Raw genomic sequence first — 27,893 nt, 5'->3', positions numbered from 1 at the left:
ATTTACTAGCAGTTTTTACAAATCATCATTTTAAATATCTAAATTATTTTTGTTTGAATTGATTATAAATCATTAGCTATATTGTCACACAGTTTTAAAGTGATAAAATTATAAAAAAAAAACATGCGTGATTTAATTGAAAAAGGAATTTTACCAGAAGGTAAAGAAGCTGAAACCATCGATGAAATAATCCGTGAAGAAAATATTATCAACTATACGAAAACAATTCAGGCTGGTTCAGAGAAAGGTGATAATTATATGGGTGGAATATATCGTATAATTATTAAAGGTGTCGATTCTGAAACGCATAATCCACGTGAATTAAGTTTAATTTTAAAATGTTCTGCACGAGCTGGAGCATTTCGTGAATCGATACCACATAATACAGTATTTAAACGTGAAGTTTTCATGTACGATAAATATTTACCCGAATTATACAAAATACAAGAAGAAAATGGTTTGGAGAATGGTTTCAAAAAAGTTGCCAAACTTTATAAATTTTGTATCGATGATTTAGATGAATTTTTAATATTTGAAGATATGAAAGAAAAAGGTTTTACAATGCTTAGTCGTCTTCAGTATTTGAATTTAGAACATTGTCATTTTGTATTAAGGCAGTTGGCTTATTTGCATGGTTTGGGATTTGTATTCAAACATCAAAAACCGGAATTATTCGAAAAATTGACTTCCAATATAACGAATGCTTTTTATGAACTTGATAATCTGAAGCATAATGTTTTTATTGAACATATGAAGGCAATGACAAATAAAGCAGCAGAATCATTGGAAAATGATACAGAAAATTTAAAGAAATTTAAGGATTTTCAATTACAATTGAGAGATAAAGTTGAATTTTTAATAAAACCAGAATTTGTAGATAAAAAATATTCAATTCTCCTTCATAATGATTGTTGGAATAATAACATTTTATTTAAACATGAGGTGAGTAGTTTACAACCATTTTTCAATTAAACACTGTGTATACTTTGACTTATACAGTTAAATCGTAACTGGCATAAAATCATATTAAATTGGAAATTTTATTTGGTAATATGTATAAAAAATAACGTGTAACTTCACGATTCGATAGTAACAAGCACTGATTAATTTAGTAACGAATACATAAGGGTATTCAATTTCTCGTAACTTTTTATTAATTTGGGTTCAGTAACTTTAAAACATCAGCTAATGACACAGGCTCAGTCGTAGTCAAGAAATAGAAAATTTGAATGAGTCATTAAAGTTAATCAACTTTTTTTTTCAGAATGAAAATATTTCTACAAAACCAAGTGATGCATGCTTCTTAGATTGGCAAATATCTGAATTACATTCTCCAGTCAAAGATTTATCTTATTTTATTTACAATTGTACCAGCAGTGAATTACGTAACTCACATTTTAATGATCTATTAAATTACTATTATGAACAATTAACTCAAGTAATTACAGATTGTAATTGTTCAATAGATGTCTGTTATCCACGGACTGTCTTTGATGATCACGTAAAACGATTTTTTGCATATGGTGTTATATTTGCATTAATGACAATTCCGTTAGTTACTAGCGATAGTGACGATATTCCAGACCATTTTAATATGGAAATAAGTGATGAACAATCTGGTTTAAGTGCGTTTAATTTTAAAACTAAAAATGATGCTATTTATAAAATTCGTATGAGTGGAATTTTAAAGCATGCAATTGCGAATAAATTTATTTAGATGAACAAAATTTTATTAACTCTAGGTATTTCTGGAGGAGTAGTTTTATTAAGAACTCTAAACTACAGGATTTTTTTTTTATGATGGCTAAAATTTTCCCAAAATACAAAATCATGTAAGTTTCACCTTACCTGTCTTAGCAGAATGCAAGTATCTAATTTAATAAACAGTTTTAAGAGGAAAATGTGAAAGTAAGATCTTTTCTGATATTTGTTTCAAATTTCAAAAATGGTAGCTCGCTGATGATTCTCAAAATTTTACCAGATATTCAGATGTAAACTAAATCCATAAAATGTATACGGATATAAGTTGCACATGCGAAAAAATTATTTTGTTCATACCATCATTTATGTAATATACGTAAAAGTTTATTTAGTGAAAATATGAAGATAATTTGAATTACTTAAAAATACAATTAACTTGGTAATAAAAATAAATTTGTTGCAGAGTAATAAATAACATCAACAAAAATCTAAAAAACAAACTTTTATAACACATCAATTACTTTTGATAATTAAAATTTCAGGGTCAAATATGTTTACTAATAAAGGAAGTAAAAACAGGTTTTAATAAAAAATTATTCATTTGATTTTGAAAGCCCAAGAAAAAATATTTATATAAATTGAATTATGTAAAAAGAAAATGTTTTTATTAATATAAAATAAGGGGTCATTATGTCAAGTTTTCGTAAACTTCTTAAGTGGCTCCAGTTTAATGGGATTTAAGGAGACATGCAAGTATTGCATAATACTAGAGATTTCAATAAAACTTAATAAATATATTTTTTGATTAATAAAGTTTCCAAAAATCGCAAAAAATTCCCAGGTCGTCGGGCTTTTTTATTATTATTTTATTTTTCAATGTTGGCTGAAAAAATATAAATCATATAGATTATCCTTTTCAATTGGATATTAACTGAAACTCAAAAAACTCAAGAACCAGTAAAACAAACTAAATCCAGTCTCCAAATAAATAATAACCAATCAAAAAAATAAATAAATTTATTTTATTGCCTTTTTTTACATCAATTTTTGATGACATTTAAAGACTAGAAGACAAAAATTGGTTTGATTTTTTTTCATTTCTGACCACTGACAAGCGATGGTAGAGTGGAAAGCAACTGTTGTAGGAAAAAAAATCCAAAAAACCTCGATTTCTTATGTAAAATTGAAAATGCCCCTAAAGGAAATAGAACCTTAATTAATTACCAATTGAATATCATAGAATTTTTTTTTACAGAAGTGTGGTATGTGTTATACAAAAAACGCACATTTTAGTATGTATTGGTATATATTTCTATATAAATTCATGCGATTTTTCTGATACAGAGGTATGACTAGTGAAATACTTCATTGAAATCAAACAAGTTGTATAAAATTTTGTAAAAGTATTATAAATTAAATAATAAACATAAATTTACAAATGACCTTGTGTTTTTTTTTTTTTTAATTTTATTTAATTTTTTAAACAATTTAATTACATTTAATTATTATTATATTGAATGTCTACTCAAGCAAGCCGACTGCAATTTTAAATTTTTGGTTCGTTTGCAACGAATTTATGTAATTAATGAAGACGAGGTTCTCAAAAAAGTTGTTTATTCGGTATTTACAAGAAAATGTTTCAAGCAAATATGTTTGAGTTTTTATAAAGAACAACTTTTTAATTTAAAGTATTCGTCTAAAGTTTATCATTTGTGAATAACAGTCAGATTTTAATTGAAGATATGTGTATCTGAAACTAACATTTTTCGTTTGAAGCATTTTCTTCGACTAAACTTATTTTTTGAGTTTAAGGCATATTTCAACTGAAAAAAACCACCCTGTACTAAGTAAAAACCACATAAAATATGCTCTAAGAGTCAGGAAACTAATTTTTAACAAATAATCAACTAAAATCGACTGAATAATCAACTGTTATCACAATGGGCTTTATAGCCTAAGTGCGTCCTTCGTGGACAGCCAATATAATATAAACCTAACCTAACCTAACCTATCAACTGAAATATAGGCATTATGATACCCCTAAATATCTGATTTTCAGTTATTTCCATTAGTTAAACAAAAAGGAACCTCTTACTCCTATGAAAAAATGCCATTTTCGTGACTGTAAAATAATTTTTGGTGATTTTTTTCAAAAGCAATTCTTATTTATTAAAAAAAATTTGGTGATGCAGCGAATTATTTTTTCCAAATATAAAGATTAAATTAAAACAAAAATTTTTATAAATTAAAAATTTATATTTATTTTTACTAATTAACCTGTCAACACTCACGTCAACCTTCTAACGTGATGCGAGATTTGCTCACGCGTTCTGCACATGCGTCAAATATTTCCCGCATTAAATATTTTTAGCTTTCTAAATCATAATCTACATAAATAAATTTTTAATACGTGATTATTAAATGATGTTTGACCGTGCAAATATAAGAGCAGAGAAATAATCTAATTAATTAAATTCATTTTAACTATAATTTCACCATAATTAACTTCAAAGTAAATTATTTTGCTTACACCTTTACTCTCGAGATGAGAATGTGCATAAATGTGTTGAATAAAACTGGAATATTCATAAATCGAAAATAGATAAAATTGTATAAAGCGAGTGCTGACAGGTTAATAATATAGTTATTTTCATTCTTTACAAAAAATATCTTCCAAAAATCAAATAAAATTATTTTCAAAAGCATGCGTTATAATACTGCTCATACGTTTACGATATACATCTTCATTTTTGCTCTTTATGGTTGCTATCCAATTTTCATTTTCTTTACGCGATTCATTCGAAAAATGATCTGGAATTTCCTCATTGTCACTTGTAAATAACGGCATTAAAAATAACGCAAAAATGATTCCATGCTTGAAAAATCGTTTTACATGACCATCAAAGACAGTCCGTGGATAACAGACATCTATTGAACAATTACAATCTGTAATTACTTGAGTTAATTGTTCATAATAGTAATTTAATAGATCATTAAAATGTGAGTTACGTAATTCACTGCTGGTACAATTGTAAATAAAATAAGATAAATCTTTGACTGGAGAATGTAATTCAGATATTTGCCAATCTATTAAACAAATGTTAGTTGGTTTCGTGGGATCGTTTTCATCCTGAAATAGAAAATGTGTCTGTTAATATTGTAATCTTTATGTACATAAATGTAAAATGCTCGATTTAATTCACTGTTATGACTGTTATGATTCATTCACTGTTATGACTTTTCAAAATTCTTCGAATGATTGGTTATCACATTTTTTTTTAAATCTTTTTAAATCTAGGCTTTCATAGATAGTGGCTGCGTTATACAATTCGTTCTCTATATCATTTCCCATCGTATATCAATGAGTGTGAACGTCCTTAAAAGGTTCTATCAAAAACTAAGCGAGGTCAAAAATTGAGATTATTCATTGGGACAATATTATAAATTTGCGAAAAAACAGAACTACCGGATTTAACCGGCTGTAATGCATAAAGTTACTAAATTATATCTGTTATTCCTTTCTCAGAAATCAGTAGTTCAAGGATTTTTTTGAAGTACAATTTTAGTACGAATTTTTTTTTATCTTAAGGTAGTACTATCGGTAATAGACTTTGCGTTCAAAATTTAATGAAACTTGGCATAGTTATCCATTATTATATCATGAGTAGCCAGTTAAATTATTAGGGGCCTTCAGAGAACTGAAAATCCTAACGTCCAGTTTTGTGAAATAAAATAAAATCTGTGATTTCCCATATGGATCAATGTTAAAATATCCTTAAAATATCTTTTTTTCAGTTCTCAGAAGGCCCTTAAAAATTTAACTGGTTAATTATGATATAATAATGGACAACTATGCCAAGTTTCATTCTGAATGCAAAGTCTATTACCGATAGTACTACCTTAACCTTTTTTTTTTTTTTTTTTTTTTTGAGTATCAGTTTTTAAGCATCGTATTTTCTTAAACAAGCCTGCATTTAAATGATTTAGAAGTAGAGTGTGAATTTTTTTGTTTTTAATTTCTTAGTATTATATCATCAACAACTTAAAAAAAATATACGGAAACTGGTCTCCTCAAAATTTGATAATTAATGACTTAACACGTAATATTTGATCTGTAGTAGCGAATTTATCTTTGACTAAAACTTTGATGTGGTATGAAGGGATTCAAAAATTTTATAAGCTTACCTCGTATTTAAATAAAAAGTTATTATTCCAACAATCATTATGAACCACAATGGAGTATTCCTTATCTGCAATTTTTAATTGATCCATAGTATCATGCAGATTTTTTTGTAATTCAACAAAACCTTTATATACATTGGTATTCTCATCTAATGTACCCAAAGCTTTTTTCGCTACATTTTCCATAAAAATACGAAATTCTGGTCGATCCATGTGTTGGAATGGTGACACTAAATGCTCGGTCATTTTTTGAAACTCTTGTTGATTTTTATGTTTGAATACAAATCCTAATCCATGTAAGTAGGCTAACTGTCGTAATACAAACTTACAATGTTGAAGATCTAAACATTCTTGCCGATTCAACATTACAAATCCTTTCTGTTTCATATCTTCAAGAACTATAAATTCGTCCATATCCACCGTAGAATACTTATAAAGTTTTGCAACGTTTTTTAAACCATTTTCAATTCCATATTTTTTTTGTATGTCATATAATTTTGGTAAATATTCATTGTACATGTAACATTCATGCTGAAAAACGATATTATGTGGAAAACTTTCACGAAATTCTCCACCACGTGCGGAACATTTTAAAATTAAGTATAATTCACGTGGTTCTTTAGTTATCGAATCAATACCTTTAATAATTATACGATAAATTCCACCTAAATAATTATCACCTTTTTGTGAACCAGCTTCAATTGTTTTCGTAAAATTGATAATATTTTCTTCTCGAATTATTTCATCGATGGTTTCAGCTTCTTTACCTTCTGGTAATATTCCTTTAGCAATTAAATCACGCATTTTATATTTTATAACAATATTAACAAAATCAAGGAATTTTTTTTTAATCTTTCAATAATCTTTACGCATGATTTGGTACCAACTTTCTTAGACCAGAAATAAAGGGTTACCGCAGTAATAGATTGCACAACAATACTACTAAAATTGAGTAACTAAATTTTTATTTTCTTAGCTTGAACAAGTTTGAAGTGAATTGCTTTTCAAAGCATTGCATTTCAGAAACTGTTTAAAAGATTGCTTTTTTTGATTAACATAGAATTAAATGGGAAAGTACATTAATTTGATGCAACAAATATGTAATTATGGAATCTCGTTGAAGGCCGAATCTAAGTAATTTATGTGTTTATTAACCGATTTCAAACAGAGAAGGAGGTATCTCTTAATTTCAATTTAAACTGCGCGGGTTTTGTTGTGCATTATGAATTCCTTCCGCCCGGCCAAACAGTCAACAAGGAATATTATTTGAACGTTATGCGTCGTTTGCGTAACGCAATCTACCTAAAAGGCCGGAATTGTGGAAAAACAATTCATGGTTTTTACACCACGATAATGCACCATCCTATACTGCACTCATAATTCGTGATCATTTCGTCAAAAACTCAACCCATATCGTTCCGCAAACACCAACTTTTGGCTGTTCAGCAAGCTCAAGAGACCGCTCCGGGGATACCATTTTGAAACGATAGAAGAGTTTACATCGACCACATTACATCGGGAGGGGATTACTTTGAAGGGGATGAGGACATCGCATGCCATTCGATGTATTCACTGTTTGTGAAAAAGGCTTTTTGCCAGACTGCTGAAAGAAAAAGCTATGAATTCAATAGTATATAAGTTGGTAAGAACAACCTCTTTGTGACCCTGGAATCAAACATGGCATCAGGAATTATTTTGTAAATTGGTAATTACTTGTTTTTCGGTTTCGTTTATGTTTGTGAATTTTGTAAAATAAGGCATTTTGTTTTGAAGCCGGGTATATTTTTTTTAAATTAATTTTTTTATTTTTTATTATATAAATTAATAAATTACATAGTAATTATTACTAACAATTATTTTAATACATATATCGAATTTTTTTTTGTCATTTATTTATTTTTTACATTTCGAGTGTAAATAAACACGGAAATCATGAAAACAATGGATTGCGTAGTATATCCTATTATTTTATTGTATAATTACTGGTTTATTATTTAAATAAAATTTGTTATATTTTTTTCCATTTGTTATTTTTGTTTTTTTTAGTTATCCTATAGTTGGATTCTGGAACGATTCACAGGACCTACTGTACGCGGTTTTTACCGGTACATTGTTTTCTTTGGTGACATTTTCTTGAATATTTCTGCTTCTATTGATATGATTGTGGCGGTCACGTACAGTGCAGGAAATTCTAGTATTTGAACTTTTCTTGTTTTTGTCAAAATTGTGGTTATATATCGGGCTAAAATTTACCATACTTTTTTATGATCATAAGTTACATCTTTTTCCAGAATTCATTTCAATTTCTTCATTTTTCGAAAAGTTATGAGAAAAAATTGAAAATATGAGATTAATGCGGTTTTCTTGAGATTTCGAGGATGTTTTGCTATGCTCAGGGTTCGATAGCAGGCAAGGTGGATGCAGAAATAAATAAGAAAAATTCTATTTTTATTTGTCTCAGTCCGATCAATAGAAGCAGAGATTATCATGTTTGAATAAAATTATAATGAAATATTTTTAAAATATGTAAGAATTTTAAATTAATTTTTTAATAAAATTACATTTTTATAGCTCTGCTCTCTATACATATGTTCTTAATTATAATGAGAACAAAAATTTATGGAAATAAAAGTATTATATCATCATTTATTGCTGGTTTTTGAAAAAAACTTTGTCCGAAAAATTCTGAAATTTATGGATTTATCTGTATCTCTTTCAGTTTTCATAATAACCGACAAAAAGTTAGGTATATGTCGTAAAGTTTCTATTTTTACAATTCATTGTCTATCTATTAAAAAAATACATATTTTTGAAATGGATTAAATTGTTTTGTTAAAATTTTTAAACAAATTATCATTAAATAAATACGCAATAACAACAATATTTCATGTTAAAATGTATGCAAATTAATTTGGATTAAAATAAATGCAGTGAGGCATACTAATAAGTTTTTTTTTATCATCCGAGATTATGTTCCGTATTTGATTAATATCCTACGCAGATTTATTGTTTTCATGCATACAAAAAAACTTTTAACTTAAAAAAAAAAACCAACTGCAAAAATAAAAAAATTTATTCCAAATAAATATAATTTGCACTAAAAAGTATAAAAATAACGATAATATAATGTAGTTACAATTATTGTTATTTTTGGAGTCGGTGTCAGCCAAGAAAACAACTCTGATAAAATAGTTTGCTACATTAACTTGGCTGACACCTTACCTTATTGCAAATAGCTTTTTTTTAAGTAGGTTTTTTTTTGTTAAAAGTTTTATTATTTTGTAATTTTTAGTGAATCTGAAGTACACAATTTGCCACTCAAAAAAGAATCATCGAAATGGGTTGGCGTGATATTGAGTTATTTGCCATTTGTCACGCACATACTTAATGCAAATTTAAGACTTATATGGTTTTCTCATTGTCAAAACTAAACTAAATTGAAATGGGGCCACGCGTGAAGCACCAGCTTTCAAATAAAAAAATAATCATCAAAGTTAGTTCACCAAGTCGAAACTTCTGAAGTAACAAATATAATAAATGATTTTTGAAATTTTTCGACACTAGATAATTGCCCATTGCGTGTGTCAAATTTCTGTTTGATTCAATCAGCAATCATCTATTTTTCAGTTGGCCCGAAAAATAATATACAGTCGAGCGGCAAAATCACAAATTACATTGTGTTTGTACATCCACTCGCGTGTGCAATTGACAATTTTCCGCACTTGTTGAACAGTATAATATTATAAACAATTAACTTTATGTAATGATCATAATTAGTACAAATGAATTAATAACACAAAATTATAAATATTAAAAACAGTTGCCAATTTTTAACTGGAAATAATTAATCTTAATTATTTAGAAGGCTATCTTTCTTACTCGATGTTTAGTCAGATTAAAGTTTAAGGAAACTTATATATAACCTTTGTGAGGAACAAAATTGAAACTTTGGGTTTAAATTACAAAAAATGTTTAATAGCTTTAAATATACAAAAGATAGGATTAAGATTATAAGATTTTGACCCAAAAAATCCAAAAATCGGGTTTATTTTATGATTGGATGCTTTGGACATAAAATCCAAAATTTGACAAAAAGAGCGATTTTCTCAGAAACTATGTATCCAATCGATACATAAACCCGATTTTTGTATTTTTTGGGTCAAAATTACCTTATATACAGAGTTTTATCAGAATCGGAAATAAAAATTTTTTCCCGATTTTTTCGATTTTTTCTAAGTGGTACCCCTTAGAAAATTCCAAAAAATCGAAAAAATTTTTTTGGCTCCGATATCGATAAAATTCATTTAATAAGGCAATTTTAACCCAAAAAATCCAAAAATCGGGTTTATGCAATGATTGGATGCGTGGCTTTCGAGATATAATCCAAAATTTGACACAAAGAGCGATTTTCTCAGAAACTATGCATCCAATCGATACATAAACCCGATTTTTGTAATTTTTGGGTCAAAATTACCTTATATACAGAGTTTTATCGGAATCGGAAACAAAAATTTTTTCCCGATTTTTTCGATTTTTTCTAAGGGGTACCCCTTAAGAAAATTCCAAAAAATCGAAAAATTTTTTTTGCCTCCGATATCGATAAAATTCATTTTATAAGGCAATTTAAACATAAAAAATCCAAAAATCGGGTTTATGCAATGATTGGATGCGTGGCTTTCGAGATATAATCCAAAATTTGACACAAAGAGCGATTTTCTCAGAAACTATGGATCCAATCGATACATAAACCCGATTTTTGTATTTTTTGGGTCAAAATTAAATTATATACAGAGTTTTATCGAAATCGGAAACAAAAATTTTTTCCCGATTTTTTCGATTTTTTCTAAGGGGTACCCCTTAAAAAAATTCCAAAAAATCGAAAAATTTTTTTTGCCTCCGATTTCGATAAAAATCGTTTTATAAGGCAATTTTAACCCAAAAAATCCAAAAAATGGGTTTATTTAAAGATTGGATGCGTGGCTTTGGACATATTATCAAAAATTTGACACAAAGAGCGATTTTCTCAGAAACTATGCATCCAATAGATACATAAACCCGGTTTTTGTATTTTTTGGGTCAAAATAACCTTATATACAGAGTTTTATCGGAATCGGAAACGAAAATTTTTTCCGATTTCCCCCGACATACACACACACACACAGAGGCATCACATTGAAAAGGTTTGATTCGGATATTGCGGCCTTGAAACCGCGGAAATATGTAAAACTGGAATCAATTTTGGAAGTGTTTTTCTTACAAAAAATGTTTGAGTTTTATGGTCATTAAGTCATTTTTTTACTCTCCGAGAGATTATATCCAAATATGCAGAATATCTAAAGAGGGTTAATTCAGAAATGTGTGATGTAATGAGAAAAATACATACCTATTTCAATCGGTGTTTTACCTCAAACAGTAGATAAAATGCTGTAATGTCATGATTTTGCATTTATTTTCTAGTTATAAATAATTTTATTAATAGATTTAAAAAAAATCAATAACATCATTTAATTTTATTACATTTTTATGGTTTGATTCAATCCGTTAATGCTTGTGCCATATTCTGTTGATTTAATTATTTATTTACATTATTTTAAACCTGTTTTATTAAAGCCAATGAATATAGTCGCTGAACACCGCAGCACCATCGCTAACGTCATATTTCCCCTTCATGCTTTTAATTGATATGGGATTTTTATCCTTTCATAATTTTGAGCATATTAATTTTAAAACTTAACTCAATTGTCAAACTAATTTTTTCAAATGCAAACTTGAATTCTTAAAAACTGTGAAAAATCATGATATTTCGCCATAATCCCGGGTAAGAAAAGCAGTCAAAATTTGCACCTAAACTAATTTGTAAATTTTGTCCATGTTAAAAGAGCTTTATGAGGTTTTGAATCCAAGAAGAAGTTGTGCTTCTGTTATAACGAAACTTTTAGGATTTTTCGCATTTTTCCGGTGGTTGCAAACATGGATCTTTTTCTGGAATTATAAACTAATTATTTCATTAAAATATGATGGTTGTGTCGGTTTTTTGGTATATAAATCGTTAAATAGCGATTCACAGGAAGTTCTAGTGATTCTAGTGTGTCGGCTGTGTCTTACTTGCCTCTGTAACATAGGATTTCTATATCTAATCTAAAATTCTAATTGTTTTATTAGCATTTTGTCTCTGTAGTTTCTTTATAAAATTTTAATAAAAAATTCTTTTTAAAGGACAACCTTTTACTGTACTAAAGTAGAAAATAAATTTTTCATTTTAAATTGAGCGCCTCAAGCTTTTACATACAAACGTGTATGAGTGGTTCATAGGAAAAATTATTTTATACTTTTTAGGGCTAATAAAAGCTTGTCCTTTTAAAAGCTTTTAACAACCGGCTTAGTAGCCGAGTGAGTTAAGGTGCCTTTACTTGCTTTGACTACTGGCTGGGAAGTTTCGGGCTCGAATCCAGACAACAGCAGTGTGAACAAAAATAGTAAATGGGGTGGTAAATTGATGACACTGTCGTCGGTTGAATAAAATCGAAGTAACCGACTCTAACCACATCATAAAATTAATTGTATTATCGGATGTAATTAAATAAATAAATAAATATTATTAACTGTGTTATTATTATTAAAAGGTTTTTTTTTTTTTTATTAAAATTTGTGTTTAAGTTTATTACATCAAATTTGTTAGTCTTTTTATAAACACTTTTGATTCTATCCAGTGGTTTTTTCGATTTATCTCTTCCGGCCTTTTTGGCCGATTTTGTTGTCAAGTTAGCAGTCGCAATTCTATTCTAAGCTCCTTAGTTTCATTTTTGTGGTTTGTTATGAAAATCCATTGTTACATTTCGGTGGTCCAATCACGTTGATTCATGAAAATATAGTAAGAGTTGAACACGCGCCTGAATGCATAAATTTTTCAAATGAAATTACGTTCAATAGCAAATGTTAACACACCACGAATACGTTCTCTAAAATTATTCCCAATATTTGTATCACTTAAATTTAATGCTTTCAAAATATTACCATCTTCTGCAATTACCGATTCTTCTAATTCATTAATTGATGTACTATGATTTCGTAACATTAACGGTAAATGCATGTACACCGATAAACCAACACCAATTTGAAAATATTTTTGTAAGTGCAATTGAAAAATATGATCAGGATAAAGTAATGAAATATTTAAATTCATTTTAATTAATTGTTCATTAATACTATCATAATATATTTTAATTAAACTATCATAGTTCGTGTGTAATGTTTCATAGTCCATGCTTGTGCACATAAATGTTGTTAAATCCCATACTGGTGATGTATATCGTGATTCTTGGAAATCGATTAAGTATAAATCAATTGGATTTGACTTCGTTTCATTGTCCTTGAGAAAAAAAATTACTATTTAATAACTTCATATAGTTCAAAAAATCATATTTTTTGTATTTTTTATTATTATAATGGTAAGGATTGTTTTACACAGGTAAAATATATGTATGGTTTTCTATTTTTTTAAATGTATAATAGTCGTAATTATTCATTGAGTATATCAGAAAAGATGGCCGTGAAATACTTTATATTGACTATTTTTACAGAAATCTGTAATTGATGGTAATGTCAAATTAAATTAATTTTTAAATTTTTTTATTTTTTATAAATATATCTTTATAAATTATATCTCTTGTGTTATTCTGAAGTATGAGCTATATTGCTGTACATTTTCATCAAAAACCATTCGTTAGTTTTAGCGTGAAACCGTAACAAACAAACAAACAAACAAACAAACAAACATGCTTACTTTCGCATTTATAATATATAGAGATAGAGATCTACTTACTTCATATTTATACAATAAATTATTCGTCCAACAATCACCGTGAATGATAACAGAATACTCATCATTATCTTTCGGTTGAATCAATTCATACAAAGTATTACAAAATCGTTTCGAAAAGTTATTGACTTTCTCAATAATTAATTGATCTACATTTGTATCGAAACATGTTTGAATAATAAAATCGTTTTGTAATAAAATTTGTTCATTTATTTCATCACGATTTGATGCATTTAAAAAGATATCTTCACGAATTTTATAAACAATTTCATCAAAATCTATGTTCTTACGTTGACAATAATCTTTTAAAGCAAAACTTAAAGCATGAAATTTTCCAATAGTTTTCATAAAAATTTTACAATGTTGCAAATTTAATGGCTGTTTTCGATCTAAATGGTGATATAATTCACTTGTTAAATCATTCATTATAAAATATTCTTTATTTAATTCATCTGTTGCCTCATAAATTTTTGGATAATTTCGAAAAATTTCATTTAAATTCTTTTCATGTTGTAATTGTTCAAAATATGGTAAAATTGTATTATACATATAATTTTCACGTTGATAAAATTTTTCAATTGGTGCTATTTTACGAAATTCCTCATTACGCATCGATAATTTCATTATTAAATTGAATTTTGAAATTGAATTTTTTATAATTATTTTATAAATTCGTCCAATGAACTTATCACCAACGTTTGAACCATTTTTAATTTCAATTTCATAATTTTCACACTTAAATATTTGTTCAATAACTGCTTTTAATTTGCTTATTTCGTCAGCTGTTAAAATATTTTCAATTGATAATGAATCTGAAATTGCTTCATCCATATTTTGTCGAAGTTAATTGAAATACCTGATAGACAAAGAAAAGAAAATTATTATTAGTCAAATTCTTGCGGAATTGGTTATTTCTTAAACAACTGAGCCATTACTTTTGCAGAGGGTGCACATGTTATTAAATGCACCCGGAATCCGCCACTGGGGTAAACATTGATGTGCTATTACTGTAAAGACATTGTTATGTGAAAGATGCTTAGAAAGAGGTAGATAAGAATCATATTCTTATAAGAAACGTAATAACTGCAGGCTGCATTGTGTAACTAATTTAAATTTAAAATCATTTTTCTTGTAAACTACAGATATAGTTAGAAATATTATATTAAATGAGTTAAAGTGGAAACGAATTGTGGGGTAAAATATAGTACCTAGAATCCAATATACCTTGAATTTCTCTGTAGTTTCTTGGGGGATATATCAGCATGCAGGTAAACTGAACACTTATTGTCAATGTTATTACTAGTGTTGAAGCTGTTATTAAAGTTAAAACTGTTGCTGAACACTCTGAGAAGTGGAAGCCTGCTATGTACAGGTTTTCAATGTTTAATTCACATCAATTCTATGATACTTTTCCCTAGAGTAAGCAGTAGCGATGAAATGTTGAAGGCAGTGGTGATTCTAGGAACATTAGAGTGTGAACCATGGTACATTATGACGCTGTACAATGAGTAACACATTATATAACATGGTTTACATGTTTTTATCGATAGTTTTTAATATTCATAAAAATTCATGGTATTTAGGATAACAGGATAACAGTATCTACTATAAACATTGAGAGACATGTAAAATTTGATTATAGTTACTACACCTTCCCCTATATACCTTGATGGACTGAGGTTTGGAGGGAAAGTAATATTGTGAACAAGGGCACTGGGCGGCATAGATTATGTCAGTCAAATCCAGCTTTAAACACACTACATAGCATTTTGCATCCACAATCATCCAATTAAAGTTTAAAACTATATTTAAGTTTTACCATAAAATTTAAAACTTGCTAACCTACTGCATGTCCTCATAGTAAACGCATTTATGGTTATCAAAAATAAACGTACAATTTTGTAAAAAATTGTTGATATTGGCTATAATATATCCTTAATTATTAAAGTTTATCAATTTGTTTATTCTTTCAAGATAAAAATGTAGATAACCCTCCTGTTAGTTGTTTAATAAAACTGTCTATTTGTATATTAGTAATATTTTTTTTCAATATACATAGATTTTGTCAAAAATCGACTTAAAAAATAATATTATATTAAGCTTCAAAGTTACTTGCTTAACAATTCTATCTTTCTACTATGTATAGAACAGAATCTTATGAGCTGATCCTATGATTGATTTTATAGGATTGATAAAGTTGAGATTGATAATTAAGGAAGTTTAAGCTTTTATCAAATCAAAGCATTTGTGTTCTTGTTTGTAATATTATCACATTTTCTTTACCCGTTAGTATACAAATAAAATTAAAAAGTCAAGCTTAAGCCAACTAGCAAATCAAATAACTTACCAAGTCAGTGTAATTTGTTATATAAATAAATGAAATAACACAATATAAGTATTCCTATTTTGAAATTTATTTGTCTTATGATTATTATTTTATCAAAATTCAAATTAATTCAGTTTTTGTTCAGTAACCTGATAAAATTATACTAATTGTAATAAATTCAAACACATACTTTTTTCTTGAAATTTTACGATAATTTGTTTAGTGTTAAATAGCAAGTGGTGATGGTAATGAATCATAAAATTAAGATGCGGCTCGGATTTTTTGCAGCATTTAATATAATACTAAAACAAGTGAAAACAAACAATTGACTGAGTTAATTGTTGAAATATCATGTATAGACAGTGTTGATTACTCTGTCACAATACACATACATGCATGTCACACATATATAACTGCAATACCCATATAATACTACAATTTGTGAATAATATGCGCTCTCACGGGTAAACAGTGATGTTTACGAAAAAATGTTTCAAACAAATGTTGTTTAATTTTTTATAAGAAACATTTTTTATATTTTAACTTTTGTTCTATCTCTAACAGTTTACAAGATAGGTCCTACGGACCAAGACCTATGTTGCTCATTTACGAACTCGGCCTCACTTTTTACGTCTCAGCACGCTATAAAAATTTCAGCTTGATATCTGTTTTCGTTTTTGAGTAATCGCGATGACAGGCGACAGACAACCGGACAACGACAGACAGGCAGACGGACAACCGGAAATGGACTAATTAAATGAATTTATTGAACACCTATACCAAAATGTTGTTCATAGCATTAATATTTTTAAGCGTTACAAGCTTGGGACTAAACTTAGTATACCTTGATATATTTCATATACTTGGTATAAAAATCATTTGCTATAAAAAACAAAACGACTTTTTCTATTAATGCTATAGTTCTAAATTGAGCCTCTCAAGCTTTTATATATCGACAGATGACTAAGGTTGGGGGCGTATTTTTTACTTTTTAGTGCAATAAAAGCTTGTGTAGGTACTTGTAACAAAAGCTTAGACAGTTTTCAAAGTTCCAACTTACCAGAAATTCACATTTACTAAGAAAGTAGGTACACTTGCACTGAATTAAAAATTAAAATTGATTAGAATTTTTTGTCTACAAACTTTGAATGACAATTGTTTGTTTAAGGCACTATTTAATTTGATTTGATCACCACTTTTCTTCAAAAAATAATAATAACAAGTGAAAACAAACAATTGACTGAGTTAATTGTTGAAATACCATGTATAGGCAGTGTTGATAACTCTGTCACATTTCACATACATACATATCTGACATATTTAACTGATATTCTCATATAATGCGCAAGTGTTGATGCGCACTCGTTTGTTTTTTTGACGTCACGTAAATAACAAAAGATACTCACTTTGATATTAATACATACTATAAAATTTGTACCTAATTAACGCCCTCGTGGGTAAACAGTGATGTTTACAAAAAAATGTTTCAAACAAAAGTTATTTATTTTTTTGTAAGGAACATTTTTTACATTTAAACTTTTATTCTATCTCTAACGGTTTACAAGATGGGTACTACGGACCCATGACCCAATTGACCCATGTTGCTCATTTACGAACTTGACCTCACTTTTTACGTCCTAAACACGCTGTAAAAATTTCAGCTTGATATCTCTTTTCGTTTTTGAGTAATCGTGACCACAGACGGACGGACGGACGGCCGGACGGCCGGACGGCCGGACGGCCGGACGGACGGACAACCGGAAATGGATTAATTAGGTGATTTTATGAACACCTATACCAATTTTTTTTTTGTAGCATCAATATTTTTAGGCGTTACAAACTTGGGACTAAACTTATAATACTATGTATATTTCATATATACATGGTATAAAGATGATTGTTTTAAAATTGCATACAATAGTGACATTGTGTTATTGAGGTTACAGTTAATTAATTCTACCAGTGACGGATTTAAAAAAAAATAAATGCAATTAAATGACTGCTACTAAATGAAGTTAGTAGACCAGCTTAAAAAACCGTAATTCATACCTTCTATAAAAAATATGGAGCAACTCATTTTGGAATAACTGCCAGATCAAACACAAACACATAATTTATTTTTATATCGAAATTAAACCCGTGAAAAAGATATCAAGACTTCGACAGGAAGATATTGATTTAATTGAAAATAAATTTGGCATCTGTCTCAATTTTGCTTATTGTTTTGACAGTTTATAATATTGGCCTTGTATCCTGAATTGCTTTTGGTTCTTGGATACATTGCAATAAAAAGTCTCTCAATTCAGAATGCCTTCTGACACAGTCCACCTTTAGCATTTTCCAATGAACCCTGTCACGAGCTACTCTCCTCTAGTGAGGGCTCGCTGTAAGCTTTAGCTCGTCCTCCCGTCTCCTTATTTGATTCGTTCTGCTCCAGTTACTATTTCTTGGGTACCAGTCTGTTAGGTACTATTTTACTTCATTTTTCTACATCAGACCCCAGCATATGGCCGGTCCATCTGCACTTTTGTTGGTCGATACTGGTCAAAATATTTGTGACTTTGGTAATTGCTCTTATTTGCTCATTCCTCATTTATATATATCATTAAAATATATTTTTCGAGCCGGCCAGACTTATGAAACTTGATCTTTCGTACAGGAATTATTAATTGAACAATAAATGACTGGTTAAATTTTTCGAGTTTTTAAAGGACAGGATGTTTGGAGCTGATCCATTTTATGACAACTACCCAAAAGTAAAATGTTGAGAACATTTTATAAAAATGCTTCTATAATTCTCAAGAATTATAATATTTTATAACAAGAAAAGTAACTTTTATATTTAGTAAATCCGCCGTTGACAACTTATATATTAATTAAAGTGTAATTTCTCTCAATTAGTGTTAAATAAAACACCTACTTACTTCAATAAAAAAATCTGAACTTCCTGTTGTTCTAATAGTACGGATGATAAGCGCCAAAAAATCAAGCGATTTAATAATTCCGCGATGCCCCTTGGTACGAATATTCTATGAACTTATATCATCGTTTTCAGATTCGATGATGCAATGGAGTAAGGAGTAGCTTTTTTCCGTTCATAACCCAGAGGTTTTAGATTGAAACTACGCTCTGCTAACAGAATTTTGTTGTCTGGATTGAAGTCTTTAACTCCAAAAAAAGTCAATGAAAGGTTCTTTTTACTCCCTCCTTAATTGTTTCCGGATCCGATTAATTAACGCATCAAATAAATAATCTATTAAGATATATAGATTTTAATTTTTCGTTATAAATTTCAGTAAATAAGCAAACAATAAATTTATTGCAAAATTTGTATTTGATTTTAATTTTAATTTTTCGTCAAATATTATAAGGATAGTGATTTAATATTTACATACAAGGAAATATTAAATAATGGTAAAAAAATGGGTGGGGAATTTAATATATAACAATACTTATCGTCCTGCAGGGACCGCGTAAAATAAGCGAATTTTCTCTTATGAATAATTAAAAATAAAATTGTCACTTGTAGAGAAATTCTAAAAAATAATTATTATAACGATATTTAAATAAGCTAAAAATCTATTTTAGGAAGGTATCGATTAATGTTTTGTCATTGAAATCCAGAGCGGGAGGTGTCGTGGGCACCCGGTAATGAAAGGGTTTTTTCGTACTAATTTATGTATTTTAATGTTAATATTTCCAGATAATCACCTCGGTCGTTTAAAATAATGTCGGTCGTTTAGTGGCATAATGTTACTTATCGCGCGTTCGCCGAATTGGGATTAGACAAAATAAGTGTCCGGCTAGGGGAGAGAGTTCCATTATCGCTACAAAAGCAACAGCTTAAAGAGAAATTTGCTTACAAATAGAAGGGATCATATTTATCCATTTAAAAATTATTTTAACCTTTACCCTAAATAAACATTTTTGGGAATACTAAACCATTGTCTATTAATTTGTACGCGAAACAACGTAATAAATGTTGGTAAAATTGTATTCGAAGAAGAAACACGATCAATTGAATAGGAGCTTGAAAAATAAAAAATAGATTTGTGCATATTTTAAAGCAATAATTCACTAAAGTTTCCGGACTAGGTACCGAATGAAACAGAATGGAATTCTGTATAAATATTTTAACATTTCCATTTACAAATTTCATAAAATAATTTTATTTTAAGGACAATTAGTTGAAAAATTCATCATTTACTTAGGTACTTATAAATAAGGATACATTAACAAAAAATTTTCTTTCTATAGAAATATAAGATAAATAAGTACCTTCCTATATTAAAAAGAAAAAACAACTCGTTGAAAAATCAAGGATAAACAAAACCGTGTTTTTTTTAATTTTTGATTGTTCCACCATATGATTATAATTAACAAATGTGTACAATCAAGAAAACTATTTTTAATCTTAATATTTTTCGCTCTTGGTGTATGTGACATAAAAACAATCACGACTTCCGAAATTATTCATGATTCCAGCTTTTAAATAGAACACGTTATTGAAGTTAATTCAAAACAGTCGCTGCGTTCTAATGAAAGTCGTGTAATACACGAATGTGATTCTAAAGAGTCAATTATTAAAGTTAAAGAGTGCAGAAACTACCTACCCGTTTGAATAATGGAAAATATATTTTGTTTCGATCTAGGAAATACAAAAACCGTATTTATTCAACAATAGAGGGAATAGTTTTTTAGACATCTCCTTAAACCCTACATTAAGGCAGTATTCTTATCTAGAAATTTAAAGAAATAGATGTTTTTTGGCATAGTTTTAAAGGCTAGACCCTTAAGAATATGTTCTTACACAGATTTCTGAATTATAAATAGCATATAAATAGCAGCATTATCTTTGTTTCTAATTACGTACTGAACTAGGAAATAAAGATGTTTCTTTTTAGCTTCTTTGACATATATTCGAACAATTAGTCATTGTACATTACGCACGGAACATTCAACTAGTTATATATTAAATAATTGAATTATTTAATTTTATATTTAAATGAATATGTTCTTTTAATTTTATTATACATTAAACCATTTTTGCTTTTTATAAATATTAAATTTTTGTTTAATTTCATTATGTGAAAATTTATTCTAAAAATATTTCAGTATCTGCATCTCATCATATTTATAAAGGCCAACGGCCACAGTACACATTTTGACAAATCCTTTTTGGAAAAGACTTCGAAGAAAATTTTATGCCAGCACTTTCACTTCAGATAATCATAAATGAATCTTATATATTTATTGTTCATAAATAAGGGCTGACTGACCAGCCCTGTTCTAACACTTAACTGACTGACAATCATAGCTGTTATTTATATGCATTATACAATCTGTATAACAATTTTCAACTTTAATAAATTCATTTTAGTACCACCTTTAGTAAAACTTAACGGTTTCGATAGCATATATCTGACCCATGTTCTATCGTTTGCTTAACTAACCGCAGTATGTGTGGGTACACAACTACTATAGTCAAACCTCAAACTCACCAATCAACTTTAGTAAATTCAAAGAATTTTTTTTTTTGACCTGGCTCTTCCATTAAAAGTATATGCGGCACATTGTTCTGCATTAAGGGGTGGATTTGCTGATGTATGTCACCCTATCTATCTCTATGCTCTGATATGCCAAACCATTCCCTTCGCTGCTGTATGAGCGCCGGGCAGTAACAGAGAAAGTGGATCGATGTTTCTTCTGAATTTTCTCCGCATCTGTCACACGCGGGAGATTGTCTTTTTCCAATCTGATGTTGGAACTTGTTCAGGTTATCATGCCCTGTGAGTAACTCTACGATGACTCTAATATCAGCTCTGTTTAGTTTCAAGATCTCCTCGAATCTGTTACCGAGCGAGTTTCTTTCACCCAACAGGCTTTTGGCGATTCGCCCTCCCTCGTAGCTGGTCCATGCCTTTAATTGTTGGTTTTCAGATTATCTCCTAATCTGTCGATACCTTTTTGGTATGGCATCCTCGCAAGCTTTTTTCGAGTGGGAGCCATCTTTTGTTACTTACATCTCGTCAAAAAACAAACGATTGCATCATCAACACTGTCTATATTTGTCTATCAACAGTCTACACTACACTGTCTATCAACACTGTCTGTATTTCAATAATTAACTCAGTCAATTGTTTGTTTTCACTTGTTTTTTTAAATTCATAATTATTTTGTTTTGAAAATATCATCAAACACGGCATACAGTTACTAAAAATTTATAAACCTCACTCTTTGTGAATATGAAAAACATTAAATAATTATCATGGATAGAACAAAGGAACTGTAATGTTACATCGAAGATGTAAAAAAAGGGTTGGAATTTTTTGTTTGTTCTATATGTAGGTACATACATTAATGTTTTACATAAAAAATCACATGCCTGCAGTGAACATTTAAAAAAAACTCATGTGTGGAAAATTAACTGACAAAAAAATCTACGTATTAAAATCAGCCTCTGTGTAACAGATCTATTTAACCTCGGCAAAATATTGTTTTATTGGACTGGCAGTTATCAAGTAGCCATGGGGTAAGATTAAGGTTTAGTTTATTCATTAAATTTTTCTAAAATTAGCCTCAAAAAATGCAGTAGATAGTAGGCAGTATATAGTCGGTGTGGTATTGAAGTCGTGTGAGTGCAGTCCCTGTGGTTCACACGACTAACTTCTCAAAGGGGGAAGAACATTCAAAAAAAGGTCTTGTTAGCCTTCATAGATTATTCTTCGAACATGTACTGCAGCTTATGCCGAAACGATCATTATCTCCATAGATAAATGATGTGTTTTATCCACATTTCAGTTTTTTTCAGTCTTTTTATTACCATTAAAAACAGCTCAACTAATTTTGCTGAAAACAAAATTTTTCTCCAAATTTTATCGCACTGTTTTCACAAGACCTTTTCACTCTCAAAATTTCTTTAATTCAATTTTCGGTAGGAAAGTAAGAATTTTTTACCATGAAAAAAAAGTAAAAAAAAATAAAACAATTTGAAAATGAATAAAAGCAATATTAAAATGGCATAGGGTTGGTCCATCACTGGATATACAAAGATTGACATATCAATCAAATTAAATAGTAAGTAAACAAATATTACCGAGTATTCAAAAATTAACACTGTAAAACACGAGTCTTCTTATTTTTTAAGGTAATGAAAAAATATCTCTTTTGTTAACACCACGATAATGCACCATCCCATACTGCACTCATAATTCGTGATCATTTCGTCAAAAACTCAACCAATATCGTTCCGCATCCACCGTATTCACCTGATCTGGCACCGTGCAACTTCTGGCTGTTCAGGAGGCTCAAAAGACCGCTTCGGGGACACCGTTTTGATACGATGGAGGAGATTCAAGCAGCAGCGAAGACGGAACTGAAGGCAATCCCGGAAAGTGACTACAACCAGTGTTTCGAAGATTGGAAAATTCGTTGGCATAAGTGCATTGCATCGGGAAAGGATTACTTTGAAGGGGGTGAAATTGATTTGGAAGAATAAATAAAGACTTTTCAAAATAAATACAATGTCACCTTTTTTTTGGGCACAGATTTGCAATTTGTATTGATTTTTGAATACTCCAGTACCTACTTCGGTATTAAAATATTTGTTTTTAGAGCGTATATAAATCATCATATTTAATAAAAACATATTGCATATGTTAATATTGCCAATAATTTGTTTTTCTTTGTTCGTTCCCTACCTATACCTATATATTTATATCTATTTAGATTTATTAAGTGATTGAATTTATTATATTTTTTTATTTATTTAGTATATAAATCTAATTTGTTTATTTTATATACATTGTTGATTTATTTTTCAATAAAACAAATAAATTTTAATAGAATAACCAATCAATAAATATATTCCTAACAATAATTACAGGATCGGAAAGTTTTTCTATAATTAATTTTGGGTTTTTATGGAAAGTATGAAATTCTCGTTTTTCGTATATTCTGACAATTTGAACTAAAGTAAGAGAAGTTTCATCTGGCGTTCTGAAGATCTTATATCACTTCCAAGGGCCTCTGTTCGCAAAATTGTTGCGGCTATTACAGGACACTGGTTGGGCGGCTGGGCCTGACAGTGTATCACGACTACTGCAGGAGCAGTGGTGAAGCAGAGGAGATAATGTCTCATCTTCTCTGTCACTGCCTAGCTATTGTCATGAAGAGATGGATTTCCTTGAACCAGCCTCTATTTGACGACTATGGTCTAAATATGTCTCACCCCAGGACAGCCACTCTTCAAACTTAACCTAACCTAACCTAGCATAACATGTTGCCAAGAATTGAAACTAGAACTAAAAAGAGAAAAATGTTTCAATATTTGAAGAAAAATCAATATTGTTATACAAACAGTTTCTTTATGTTGATTTAATCCGTACGTAGCTAGGTTTAAGATCTTACACTAGATCTCTTTATGTTGCACCAATGAGAAACACACAAGAAAACACTATCGTCGTCTGTTTTCACACGACAAACAACGATTCTTGAACATATTGGTAGAATAAGGTACACTCACTTACCATACGTTTACATAGATACGTATTCGTTGTGTTCGTAATCATAGTAGGGACAATAAAATCGACGCCAGTGCTTCCAGCGAAAAATTTTGGCGATAAAGGAGGCTGTTGTGACTAATTTGCAGTTCTTTATATGTTAATGTTAAAGCAAATGTCAAATTAAAATTATTGAAAAACACTAATTAATTAAACTTAATGCATTCAAAATTGTGAAAATAAGAAATCAAATTGCACAAATATTATTTTTCGAATATAAATTATCATAATTATTTATTTAAATTTGTGAGATAATAATATTAAATTTTCAATGTAAGTCATAAATGCAATCCATATAATTATATATGCATTCATACAATTCTATAATTAAAGTAGTGTATCATTACCATGGAAACACCTCCAATAAAACTCACGCACGGTGCAAATACATCTACATAAATATTATTTGTAAAGAAATGCATAATATTATGTATATCCATGCTGAAATATGCATCTACAATGTGTCACGAAAAAAACCAAAATTAAAAAATAAATCCGAAAATTTTTTATTAAAATAGCTTTTAAATAGTTACTCAAATTGGTAGTAAACGAAAGTTTCAGAGAATATCACTTTGACGAGATTTGCAAATAAATTATGATAAACATACTTGAATTTATTAAAAGATAACTTTAAAATTAGTGATTCATCTCATAAGCTCTGCAGTTTTGGAAGTATGACGACCTACGCCAACACTTCGTCCGATAAACAAGCGGTGGGGGAATCTTGTCAAATAATCGAAATTAAAAAGAATTGAAAAAAAAAATACACTCGTGTCTGGATTCGAACCCCGACCTCCTTGACGTTAAAAAAATTATATGCAAAATGTAGTAAACAAAACATAAATAATAAATAAATAAGTTAATGTTGACAAACAAAGTTGGTTAAGACGTAAGCAATTCCGTCCGCGGTATGCCTAGGGTAGCGGGTTCGATTCTTGCCGTCGCAATAACAATTAATTTAATTAATAGTTATGGGCTGATGTAGTGCATGGTACATGCATGAAGGAGTTGCACTCAGCTTCTGAAATTGAGGAGCTGATAAATGAAATTATCAATGGGCTCTATAGCCTAAGTATGTCCTCCGTGGACAGCCAATTTTACCTAACCTAACGTAACTAGGTTAGGCGCTTGGCATTAATGGAAGAGATCCGGGTTCGACTCCTAGTGCGAGTGTATTTTTTTCAATTCTCTTTAATTAAGTTATGAAGAGATATTCAAAATATTCTATTGCATTATACCGTTCTTTCTCAGAATCGATGGAACACTGGATATTATGAATATTATTATTATTTTCAGTATCAACACGTAAGTAGATTGCTGAGTGTAATCATTGGCATATATTTATCATCATCTTCCGTGAATAAGTCGACAAATACCTTTTTAAATGCAAGAGTTCGGATTCATATGCTTGCAAATTATTCCTCTTAATTATTCAGAATTTTACATTCTGAATGTACATGGATTGCAAATTAGCAAACAAAATACATATTCAATTTCATTAGTATTGTTTTTCTTATAAAACATATTTCCTATTACCTATAGCAAGTTATGCTGTATAGTTCCTGGAGTCAAGTGTATCTTAAGGCGCAATTCCACTGAGGCAACATGTAGCATGCAGCATTGAAGTATGCTACACACAGTCTTCAATAGAGATAAAGGGAACACAAAGCGACAAAAAGTTTGTCTCCTTGCCGCATGATACAAGTTGAACAGTGTCGTCGTCAATCCAACGGTGAACGGATCGGTGCGGCTTGTAGCATGAAACATGGAATCTGGACAAATTTAATTAAAATTTTTGCTACATTATCGCACGCCTACAATAAGCAACACTTGACAACAAATATCGAGCTACATGTTGCCTAGTGTTGCTTCAGCGGATTTGCTTCTTTAGAACACTCTATATTTTGAGCAGTATTTGTATTGAAATGGGGCTATTTTATCAGAATGCAGGTAAGCTGAAGACTGATTATCAATGTGAGTTGGTTTTCAAATAATTAAAAATAGAATTTATATGCGAAAAAAGTAAAAAGTTGATTATTCTGACTATTTACAAGCGGACTAGGGATTATTGTTTTATAAATCATACTCAACATAAATCGTTGGCTATTGATGAGACTATTGTTTTACCATATTCTAGTTTTAAACTTTAGGTAAAATTCTGAAGAGGTTCGCTGAAGTGATGTACTTTGAATCTAACAACATGATCTACCTCTATTCATTGAGTTGATTCATAGGTTATCGTCAAAAAGATAATATTATTAATCATGGAAGGCTTAAATATCTTAGCCTAACTGATAAAAACTGATGGGGTATAGATTTTAATATTTCAATGCAAAAAATATGTCTTTGAATCATACATAAATAAATAAATGAGTATACACCTACCTATACTTTCATGTATATCTATGTAAATAATAATTCCAGAAAACACTATGCTTCAGTAGGCGATAGGCGCCCTATTGAATTTAATCTTTATTACCTACCAGGAAAAAAGTTATTACCTTGTTTTGTAACAGAAATTGCAAATAAAATCAATTTACAAGTGAATCCCAAAAAATGATAGCTCTCTATGTATCTTTTTCATCTCATCTGATGTCCTTGACCATCACTTTGATATTGATTAAAGGAGAAGTGTTATAATTTTAAAGTGTTTGTCTGTGCGTTTGGATGTTTCTCAGTGACATCGTAGCCCTTAAACGGTCGAACCGACTTGATTGAGAACATTTTATAGCCAAGTTTCCAAAAATGGGTTTACAAAAAATAAATCGCGTTTGTTAGGGTTTTTTAAATTTTGTTTATTTCATATTCCAATCCGTTTGTAAAAATATTTCAATGATAGTCATTTTTTTAATCTAGTAGGTTGGATCGATAGACATTTGAAGAAATTTGTAAGAAATTCCATCATTGGTACAAATGCAATAGTTTCATTTACTTTGTAGTAAATTCGCTAAAATATAATCGAAAACTCATAAAATATCTCAATCCGGATATCTATTAAATGTTTCTGTTTTAAGAAAAAAAAGAGAAAAAACAAAAATAAAGATCCATTAAAAAAGTTTCTCACAGGTAAAAAAATTTATGTATTTTTAAGATAACCCAATTTTTTTCTGAACTTATTTATTCAGACAATTTGTCGCCACGCCATACAAATGTCAGATAAAAATCATCAGAGTTCTTTGAAAAAAATATATTTTCACGTTAATTTACAAAAATAAATTTAGCGAAAATAAAAATATGCTGTAACTATCGTTTAATAACGCATGCGTTCAAAAATTTTCCCATTTATATAGTAATACATATGTAC

At 29.2% G+C, this 27,893-nt stretch overlaps 3 protein-coding genes across 4 annotated transcripts; 1 reads left to right on the top strand and 2 right to left on the bottom strand.

Moving 5' to 3' along the window:
- Positions 1-13: 13 nt before the first annotated feature.
- LOC123292032 lies at positions 14-2,321 on the top strand. Its single transcript, XM_044872533.1, has 2 exons — positions 14-942; positions 1,265-2,321. Exons 1-2 carry the CDS (start codon positions 124-126, stop codon positions 1,715-1,717), a joined length of 1,272 nt encoding a protein of 423 aa, XP_044728468.1. The 5' UTR covers positions 14-123; the 3' UTR covers positions 1,718-2,321.
- LOC123292035 lies at positions 1,319-6,894 on the bottom strand. 2 transcript variants are annotated; one of them, XM_044872537.1, is made up of 3 exons: positions 5,887-6,894; positions 4,645-4,831; positions 1,319-1,433 (listed from the first exon to the last, which is right to left on the bottom strand). In XM_044872537.1, exons 1-3 carry the CDS (start codon positions 6,685-6,687, stop codon positions 1,420-1,422), a joined length of 1,002 nt encoding a protein of 333 aa, XP_044728472.1. In that variant the 5' UTR covers positions 6,688-6,894; the 3' UTR covers positions 1,319-1,419. The 2 variants fall into 2 exon arrangements, with proteins under 2 accessions (XP_044728472.1, XP_044728471.1); XM_044872536.1 differs by lacking the exon at positions 1,319-1,433 and having other exon boundaries at positions 4,358-4,831.
- Positions 6,895-12,490: 5,596 nt separating this feature from the next.
- LOC123293369 lies at positions 12,491-14,148 on the bottom strand. Its single transcript, XM_044874162.1, has 2 exons — positions 13,706-14,148; positions 12,491-13,252 (listed from the first exon to the last, which is right to left on the bottom strand). Exons 1-2 carry the CDS (start codon positions 14,126-14,128, stop codon positions 12,791-12,793), a joined length of 885 nt encoding a protein of 294 aa, XP_044730097.1. The 5' UTR covers positions 14,129-14,148; the 3' UTR covers positions 12,491-12,790.
- Positions 14,149-27,893: the final 13,745 nt, after the last annotated feature.

Source organism: Chrysoperla carnea, chromosome 2 (assembly GCF_905475395.1).
Source record: "Chrysoperla carnea chromosome 2, inChrCarn1.1, whole genome shotgun sequence".
NCBI classification, from domain to species: Eukaryota; Metazoa; Arthropoda; class Insecta; order Neuroptera; family Chrysopidae; genus Chrysoperla; species Chrysoperla carnea.
Note: the sequence above shows the minus strand (reverse complement) of the source record. Positions and strands in the feature narration are given on the sequence as shown.

Excerpts from the sequence above, each read along its gene's own strand:
- LOC123293369 (XM_044874162.1), bottom strand. The coding sequence starts at position 14,128 with ATGAATGATTTAACAAGTGAATTATATCACCATTTAGATCGAAAACAG. Across the intron at positions 13,253-13,705 it reads ATTTATTGTATAAATATGAA|GACAATGAAACGAAGTCAAA; the intron begins GTAAGTAGATCT and ends TTTTTTCTCAAG.
- LOC123292035 (XM_044872536.1), bottom strand. The coding sequence starts at position 6,687 with ATGCGTGATTTAATTGCTAAAGGAATATTACCAGAAGGTAAAGAAGCT. Across the intron at positions 4,832-5,886 it reads ACTTTTTATTTAAATACGAG|GATGAAAACGATCCCACGAA; the intron begins GTAAGCTTATAA and ends TTTCTATTTCAG.
- LOC123292032 (XM_044872533.1), top strand. The coding sequence starts at position 124 with ATGCGTGATTTAATTGAAAAAGGAATTTTACCAGAAGGTAAAGAAGCT. Across the intron at positions 943-1,264 it reads ACATTTTATTTAAACATGAG|AATGAAAATATTTCTACAAA; the intron begins GTGAGTAGTTTA and ends TTTTTTTTTCAG.